The sequence below is a fragment of the Zerene cesonia genome, chromosome 29, assembly GCF_012273895.1.
Source record: "Zerene cesonia ecotype Mississippi chromosome 29, Zerene_cesonia_1.1, whole genome shotgun sequence".
Classification (NCBI taxonomy): Eukaryota; Metazoa; Arthropoda; class Insecta; order Lepidoptera; family Pieridae; genus Zerene; species Zerene cesonia.
Window position 1 is genome coordinate 2409242 of NC_052130.1, and position 10294 is coordinate 2419535.

A 10294-nucleotide genomic window follows, 5' to 3' on the forward strand; every position below is an offset into this window, starting at 1 on the left:
CTGATTATCTGTACAAAATGTGACATTGGCAGAATCCGTCCTCAGTGGAATCGGGAGTTGCCATTTAATAAAGAAGAAGAAGAAGAACATTACAGACTTACACATTTGATATATTATTTCAATTTTCATCGTTTAGGTACTTACCTAAAGCATAAAAACGAGTGCGTCTCAGGACACCCGATAGAAGTAACAAGTTAAACTAATCCTAATAAATTTAACCGTATGCATGAAAAAAGGCAACTCAGACATACTGGTATCATAACGCGTAGCGTAACGAAGCGGTTTACTTTGTCCTTTTATTAGATTAAACGAATTTAACTTACAATAGTTGTAAATATGATTTACAAAATGCAAACTTGTATGCTTTGTATTTAAGTGTAGGGCAATACTTATTTCTATAAATAAATCTAAATACTGTTGGTTATTTTTAATCTATACAGTGCCACACTTACCTGTATATATAATATACTCTGTGGCCATACTTAAAATACTACTCTTTGATTTAGTTATCTGTGAACAACTTGGGTGAGAAGTTGTGAGTACTTTGTAGCGTGTTGCGAGCACGTGCAAAAGGCAAATATAAGAAATAATAACTGAATAATGTTTAACACCTTATAAAAAATGCTTTATCAGCTATTTTTTGCATATAATTTTTGAAAATGTGGACAGTTTAATTGGTAAGTTTTTGATATAATTACTATTTTTATGACCACGCGCTCCGCGCTAATCAAGCACATTTTAAATTGTGCTTTTGTAAGTTAAAAATAATATTTATTGTTTATTGAGTATTTCGTGTCATTTAACTAAATTAACGTTAAATTTAAAAACATCTTTCGATTTTATTTCAAAAACTATTGCCATGATTATAATTTGTAGCCTGTAGGTGACCACTAACGGCGAAATATTATAGCATGAATCCAGGATAAGGGGTGATCGTGTTATTATAATAATTTAATTTAAAACACGAACACATTCCTCATTTTTTAATGATATTCTTGTAAAGTGACATGTGATCTCATTGTTTTACTATATTTAACTTCGACACAAATACGCAATAAGTATAATATGTTATTTTTTATTTAAGTATTATATATTTTTAACTAATTAGCTATTAGGAATTTTTAAGTTCATAAGTACACGTTTTAAAGGAATAATACTTAACTCAATTTTGTAAATTTTCCATATTTATTTTAACATAATAGAGTTTTGTTCTTGGAAAAATCCGCATGAATTACTACAAGCTTCGATTTATGCTATATTGAATTCAATGACTTATAATAGCCACCTTTGTGAACTACCTCACTCAACAGAGACTCGCAGTATGTAGTTTAATAAAATTTTGTTCAAATCAATGGATTTATAACTTTTACCAAACATAAGATGAAGTGATGTATACATATTTTCATGACCATAATTTTAGATTTATATTAGATATAGATTAGACACACTGAAACTAAATTAGTTTACACATTTTTTGTTGTCACATTATGACTTCAGAGTGTGATTCTTTTTAGGGTACCTAAACAAAAAGTGCTATTTAAGCATGTATTATCTATCTGAGACGATTATCAAACTCTGTTACAAATCACATTGAAATCTGATCCAGCCAATGGGGTTTGATTGAACCAAACATCCCTTTAACTATAATTAATAATTATAAGTAATAGGTAAGACATACACATACAGTAAGATACATTTCAAGATTGTGCAAGAAATTATTATTAAATAGATACCTCTGTTCAAATAGTCTCTTGTATCTATGAGAGAATATATGAGAGACTATTCCAACAGCTTTAGAAATGCCATTCGGCATACATCCTGCCTTTTGTTAGCAACAATGCGCCATGAGTCATCTTTGTGATTATAAAATGTCTTCCTTCCAGTTTGTTAGCACTGTTACTTTAAATGCTTAATGGCAGCATCGTTCTTCTGATAATCATAAGCATAGATAGTTTGATGTAACTTGCACATAGTATTCTTACAAAACGATTTAATTAGCACATTAATCGTGTACTATTTTTTGGTTGATGCCTGGTGTAGAGAGTAAAATAATATTTAGTTTGTGATTTTTAAATTAATTTTTTGTTTAAGGGGAAATTATATTAAAAATGTACTATGAATGATACATAAATATAAAAACTATACACATTTTATTAATAGCCTCACTTGATATTATTAAAGGCCAAATCCACGCTCAAAAATTAAAAGGTCATTATAACTAAAGTGAAAATAAAGCTGTTTATAGCAAAAAATAATCTGGTTTTAAAATATGGAATGTGATATTTAGAAGTTACGACAATATATCAATTGATTGAATGCATATGCAATGTACGGGTCAAAACAATTGAAGATAATTCAATAAAGATGCTTGTTCTATTTAATAATGCTAATGTGTCTTGTTAACACTATTTATAACAGTTCTAATTGACAGCAGTTAATACTTTAAATTATGTGTTATTGTTGAAGTAAGAATTATATACATTTATGATAATTGAGTGTATATGTTTAATATGAAATCCAATGTTAAAATAAATCTTAATAAATTATAAATTAAAAAAGCAAGGTACAAAAAATTAATTAAAGTATTATATATTTAAATATCAATACTTCTATTATGTTTAAAAACGGTATCAATAATATTGTAGAATGTATTGTCACCACAAATTTTATTGAAGGAAAGACATAAATTGCTATTCATTTAATTATCATTTGCATAATTTACTTGTATAACTATATATCTAAAATATTCATGCAAACATAATTTTGATAAGAAAGATATCAAGTTTCTTATGCAACAAGTTTTATTCCAATATATTTCGTGTATAGTAGGTACAGTAAATATAATAATATACATGAATGATTTTAAGAATATCTTTATCCAGAAATACATATGATAGCTTATAATTTTTTCACTTGCACTAACAATTCAATATTTTCGTATGTGTTAATGATGTTTCGAACCAAATTATCGTGACCCCAATTTTAAATACTCAGGCATTTGGGCGTTTATTACAAATAATTTAACATATGGTAGATACCTCTAGTGATTTAGTCATATCTCGTTTACTACAAAACTAACGTCAGCCCGCGATTTCACTCGCATTGTATAGGACAGTATAAAACATCTATCTAATAATCAAATGATGTGTAGTTTTAAAATTAAATAAACCTAACCCACCCGCTAACCATAATTATTATTTGTAGGTTATTCGGCCGTTTGCAAATAGAAAATCATACAATTTGTCTGCGACATATCCGTCGTCAATTCAATTCAATAATTTAAAATCGTTTAATATTCTTTTTTTTATCTCTTTCTACATTTTCGTTAGGTCATTTAAGAGGTTATCTTAACGACAATGGACAATTTAACAATCATCCGTCGTTGACTCATCGCATTGTCGTATGCAGCGATAAAAAACTTATTGAAAATATCGATACTTTATTGAGAAATTGTTCTGTGTGTTCGCGTAGAATAAACAAGATAGTTTATTCTACGCGAGTTTAGTGAATTGAAGTCTCTAACAGATTTTAAATGTGATTTATTAATTTTTCTGTAGTTTGTCCGTTATCACGCTTGCTACTTAACCATATACATAAATAATCTAAATTATAATAAGAGTCGGATTTAAGTATTTTATTTCCAATAATAAGAGTTTTAGTATAGAGTTGGGTAAAATAAAAATAGTAATTTTTTTCCTTACCTATCCACTGTGCTGTCTTATTTATTTATATATTATGCTCGTAAAACGAATTGATGAAACAAAAACTTATTTTAATGTACGATGTTTATAATCATTGCTGCGATTCTCGATTTTTCTATAAATATTAAATACGTTATAGACTAATTCAAACATGTATATTGTTATAGAATCAACACAGATGTCTGTATCAGTTTTATGATATCGGCGGTCCAGTGAGGAATGGAAATGTCGCACCACGGAGGGGCGGAGGCCGAGAGCCTGTTGCGGGCTGATAGGAGCACAATCATGCCGCAAAACAAACGTAAGTGACCTTCCTTTTTTATGGTAATTAGGTACTCTAGTGACTGGAATATAGTTTGATTCCGCTCATTGCAATATCTGTTGCTTTTTTAAAGTGGAATACATGAAACATTATCTTTCTTTATAAGCCTTTTGATAATTGCTTAATAATAAAGGTTTTGATAATAAAGGTTGTTTAATATCAAATTAAAAATATTTTAACCTTCATAGACTGTACTGAGTCTAAGTCTCTATATTTTTTTAATACGCTTTTATTAGCTTAGCCTTTATGTTTGTATGTAATGTTGACTTTGACTCTGTCCGCCTTGTTTGTTTACTCATCGAGGATCGGTTACAATACAAGCCATGAGATTATCTTATTGTGATTGGGATCGCCAGGAATTAATAATTTCCTTGCGTACACTTTGTATGAAGGCAAGTGACATATTTTAGTCGAATGTATAATTTAAGCGTTTTTTTTATTATAGTAAATATTCATTATTATTCTAATAATATAAGATTTGATAGTATACATAGTTGACCGCCTCCTTGGTACAGTGGTTACACGTGAACTAACAACCGAGGGGTCCTGGGTTCGATTCCCGGCGGGGACGCACAAAAAAAAATGTGTCGGTCTTGCAGGACACAGAAGGCTGATCACCTACTTGTCCATTAAGAAAATCGATCAGTGGAACAGATGTATATCATCTGCCCCATCCCCAGTAGGGGACAAGGGACTTCACTTTTACTTACTTAAGATTTGATAAAAGCGCATAAACTACATTCATCTAACTCCGTCCAAATTTCGTTCAAATATGTAAATCTCGATAACATCATCGGTATTGCATCATAAGAATGGACTGCGTAATTTTATGAATACACATATTGGAGGCTGCATTTTGACCATGAGACATAAGTTATGTAATCTTTTCAATACTGTATTTACGGTAAGTAGGTATATAGACCGATTAGTTTCGTGATGCTATCTTCAAAAATATATTTCACGGATGTTTGTGATAATAGTAGGTGATAATGTAATTCGTTTCAGATTGATAAAGATTATATGAAAGAATATTAATGTATGTACAACTTTTATGCAAATGTATTGATGTGATATTTGGCAGCAATTGTTATCTTACGTGGATGTCTTTCCAACAGACATTTTAAATACGAATATGCTTAATAATCTTAATATATATAAATTACGTGTCACGTTGTTTGTCCTAATATGCACGATGCACTCCTAAACTACTCAACTGATTTTAATCAAATTTGCACACCATGTTGCAGTTTGGTCCAACTTAGGAGATAGGATTATTTCAATCACAATAAATAACTATCTGGGAGAGGAGCCGGGGCGTGCACCTAGTAGCAAATACCGTATGTATTATACACATAACGCAGATCAATTAAAACATCAACAAATTACAGATATTATAGTACTAGCGGTCCGCCCCGGCTTCGCCCGTGGTACATATATAGCCTTCCTCAATAAATGGTCTAACTAACACTGAAAGAATTTTTCAAATCTAACCAGTAGTTTCAGAAACTAGTGCGTTCAAACAAACAAACAAACTTTAGCGTTATAATATCAGTATAGATAAAACAAAAACATAATGGCGCTAGTCGATGAGATGCATTGGAATCATTATATTCCGGTTATCTGTTTGAATTCGGCCGTCTGTTTGACGCTTTCGTGTTGTGCATGAACGAATTCGGCCAAATAGTTTTACGGTGTACCGATTTTCGGTGAAAGCCAGCGATGTCCAATCATTGTGGTTTAATTTTTTGTAAGGAGGTTTTCAATTGAGCTGATTTGTTTTTATTTATTTTGTTACGTGATAAGTCCGTAGGTTTTCAAACGATTGGCATGATTTATGTTTGTGATTGATGGGAAGTTTTTATCGTTTGGGGGTACCCAATTTTAGAATCTGGAATATCTCCGAGGGATGTCGAAGTCCTTTCTTGTAGAAAAGAATTATGATTTATATCAAGATAACGAAATAGCTATGACACGTCTTTTGTGGGGTCGAGAGACCTAAATGTACTTGTTCACTTTTGTATATCACTACATAGTATAAAGCAAAGTCACTCACTGCGTATATATATGCTTAGATCTGAACAACGGATTTTGATTTTGAACGAGTGCGAAGCCGCGGGCATAAGCTAGTTTGTAGTAAATACGATGAATCATTAAGTACTCAATTAGTGGGTTCGCGTAAACATGCTCACGACATTTGCTTAATGCTACGAAGTTGTACGTATTTGTGTATTCAAATTTTCATAACTTATTTGAATATCGATTGTTTATTTCTTAGATTCTAGATACATTTACAGACATTTGAGAACTATGTACTTATGTAGAGTATTCTTGTCTATTTTGAATCTATGAACCTCGTCAATTTTATGATTGATCGTTTAGAAAATATTTACTTGGTTTGTTTGTGAAGTCCTAGAATAGATATTCGATTAAGGAATTCCAAATAAATTGCGTTGGCTTTGTATCATAAATATTAAATAATATATTTTATGTTATATGTATAATATATATCATTTATAAAACAATGAACGTTAACATGAACACTTAATTTGTAATTCAGGCAAAATAAGGTAACAAAAACCATTTAAAAAGTACAATTTTCTAAAATATAAGATGTAATTATATTTTATTAGAGAATATGGTACAATACTACTAAACTGCAAACGTAGCAGCAACTAGAGCACCAGTAAGAGTACAGCTCAAACATCAATATTAAACCGTAATTGCTCACGCGAAAATTATGCATAATAAAATGTCATGCAAACCCTTTAATAATGTCACGAACTAAAGGCAAACAAATTAGATTCTTTTTGTGCAAATTGCCCCTATTATAAACATGCCCTATATTTCCCCGTTAAAAGTTGGTATAGACGGGAGAACACAAAGGCTTAATATGTTTGCCAAAATACTCATTTTAATGCTGCTGTATTTTACGGCGGGCGGAGTGTGGAAGGTGTTTTAATATTCTGAAATTAAAGCGAGAAGCCGATGCAATAAGTGTGATATCAACTATTTCATCGAATATTTTTAAGTAATACGTTTAATTACTCACAAGCGCTAATCGTACTTACGAGTAATTTAACAGGTTGAGGTAAAAGCATTCCTTTTAATGTGTTTGTATTGTGTATACATTTGAAATATATTTTTTTATTGCGAGTTAAGAATCTTTTCGGCATTCTCTTTGTATATTTTAAATAATTCGTATAAAAAATTGGTAAAAGTTTAGAGTCAATATCCAGAAAATATCAATACATATATAGACCATTGCCATGGGTAGGCGCAATTAAATTATATATTAATATAAATAATTGATAAAAAAATAGAATTTGTTCCTAGCTACGATGGCAGTTGCAGCCAAAGGTAAAAGCAATTACGTACCAAGGGTACGTAAGTGAGTAAGTCCTGCAGATTAAAGACGGGAGTGTTGATTAAAACGACTGCTTCAAGGACTGAGAGTCTTGAAAAAACATCGTGTACCTCCTAATCGACGTCAACTTTAGCACGAATGATTTCATAGTCGGGGACTTTGCCATGACTTCATGTTAACATAGAATATTACTTCGTTTAGGAAAAGGTGAAGCCAGTTTTCTTCCATTATAATTTTTCGCGTTTGATCGCTCACGCTCATACTGTGCCTTTACAATATCACTCAAATGGCACTGGGCTTTTTATTGCATTCTGGGCTCGGGAGTCTCTATAGAAATATAGATTTATATTACAACTACGTAAATAACTATCATTCGCATAAAAACTTTCGCGTTGACAATACAAGCATGAATAACGTTTGCTATAAAATAAGTTATAAAATTTATAATGAGGAATAAGATTAATCCGCAACCGGAATGAGGGCACAATACCTCGCTAGCACAATGCGGTGGGGATGAATTGCCTAACGTTTAAAACTAGGATTTACCAAGCTCGATTTTAGCAGCTCTATAAAAATATTAACTCTATTATGCTAATGTGGGTGCATTTTTATTTATAAATTGTATGGGCAAATAAACTTTTGACTTTTAATTCAGTATAATTCTAACGATAAGGAGATATTTTTACAGTTATGGATAGATAAATTCTTAACTAATTTTATCTACACAAAAAGTAAATTTAATGGCACTAGAAGTTTGGAAGTTAAGTAATGGAATAGAAGTTTTATTTTTGAGGAAGGCTATTAAATTCGTTATGGTTAAGATACTTTAACGAGTCCTTTTGGTAGTTTTCTAAAGTCACAATAAGACAGCCCTTTTTAAAACTAACTGAGTAGCGCTACCTAAAAATTCCGGCTCCAACTCCACTGGATATAGATTAAATATTCCTTTATTCTATATCCTTTGTATATTCAAAGGAAACCTATGTAATTTAAACCTGTATTGCTTAAGTTAAATCCGTCAGATAATAGAACATGTATTTAGTCTCTGATTTAATTACAAGTGGTCTCTACTGCATTCCGTCTCACACTTTCTGCTCCAAGGGCCTACAAGGTAGTGTGATTTGCTATACGAGAATTTATTATTAACTAATCCTTACTTTTTTTAATTTATTTATTCTTAGTTTTCTGAAGACTATGAAGAACTGGAACACGAGTTCAAAAACCTATACCATAAAATTGCCAGTACGAAACTCACAGATATTGTTTTGGACGGAAGAATAGAATCTGTTTCAATCTTCCAAAGCTACATGCTATTTCTACAAATTATTGATGAGGACGATTCAAATATTCGAGCTGTCATTTCAAAGAGTCTAGCAATTAGCTCGTATAATTTCAATTGATTTTTTTTTTTGTTTTCACGCTCGTGGTAAATTATTTGAATTTTATATATATAATATATATGATTTATTATTTTGTGATATTTAAGCATTTAAATATCACAAAATAATTTACTAAAATTCAAATAATTTACTACGAGCGTGAAAACAAAAAAAAAAATCATATATATAAAACCAGTAGACAGAATTTGATAGCGCGGCGGCATTCGAACCAAACGTCATTTCCAAACCGTGGCAACCGTAAACCAAAAAACCCGTAAAATTCTTATTTGATTTTCAATCAACTATCTCGTAACATAAACTGTTTAATTATATGCATAACTCGGATCTTACTAAATATTTTGACACACGCATTCCCATTCAATATTTTAAAAGACCGATTTCTATGTACGTTTACGATTAACGATACGGTTATTAATTTATTGTGCATCAATTAAAATGCTTTTTATATTCGGTACAGTTGTGTACAAAGACACTTTACAAAAACTATATAGTTAGCTTGTGTAGTTAAATTAAGTTTTTAAGTAAATACGAACCGATAAAGATCAATTCTGATTGTTTACATTTCACATGAATATCAAAAATGATATGCTCTATAATGTTTATTGGTGGAAGCGAGGAAAGGAGGCAGAGGAAGCGGTCGCGTCATACATGACGTCATTGCAAGCCATATAAATTTGTGTTTGTCATGTGGGCATGATTAGCAACCTTGTGTTGCAAATCTGCTTTTATCACGTGTATATAGAGAAAAAAATCGCTCATTCTCGACTGTAATGCTTAATTTGTCCATATAATGACCATAACCTTTCATAGATCATTTCAACTGAATAATCGAATTCAATGTATTTAAGTGTAGGTGCGTTAATTTAGATGCAATATCGTATTACCCTTTTCAAAACTTCTTATCCATTGTAATATGAATTGTATAAATTGAAGGTAGTTAGTACCCCCTAAATTGCGTTATCATTTTAAAGCTCTCAAAATATACATACCTACCTACTTTCAGAATCCGAGGCAGGATTATCTGCCTGACTACCAAAGAACACCCTTGACATACATAATCAATTGGAACTAAATCAGTTCTAGTGGAAATGAAGTTATATTTCACAGAGCACAATATTCGAGTTTGTTCGGTACATGCACGCTTCCTATGCGAACTGCCAACACATTAATTGCAGTCGCACTTGAAGGAACTTCGGAATGGACATTAAGTGCCCCTGCAGCGTTTAATTAAAAAGCTTAGTGTTTTTTTTTATGTTGAACCGGGGTGTGTTCTTTTTCGTTTGGGCTGTTTTGTAATGTAATTCACATTATTTAAAGTGGGAAGATACTAAAGGTTTTCTGTAGTTGTATATTTTATTATATCTTAAAATTCAGTCCAATTGGATGATAAACATAGCTTAATCTTTGGAGAGGGACTTACCGAAAATATATCAATTTGAGATAAACAAGTGTACCTAGAGATGAATTTGATGTGGGAAATAATTTACGCAATTTATTTTTCATGTAT

The 10294-nt window shown here is 31.0% G+C and overlaps 1 protein-coding gene across 1 annotated transcript in view; it reads left to right on the forward strand.

The window, feature by feature from the left end:
• Nucleotides 1-501: 501 nt before the first annotated feature.
• The window catches only part of LOC119837795 (equilibrative nucleoside transporter 1), a 32330-nt gene continuing 22537 nt past the window's right edge, over nt 502-10294 (forward strand). Inside the window, exons 1-2 of the mRNA XM_038363552.1 lie at nt 502-677; nt 3869-4002. Coding sequence (XP_038219480.1) covers nt 3921-4002 — 82 coding nt within the window. The 5' untranslated portion in view covers nt 502-677; nt 3869-3920. The remainder of the gene's footprint in view (nt 678-3868; nt 4003-10294) is intronic.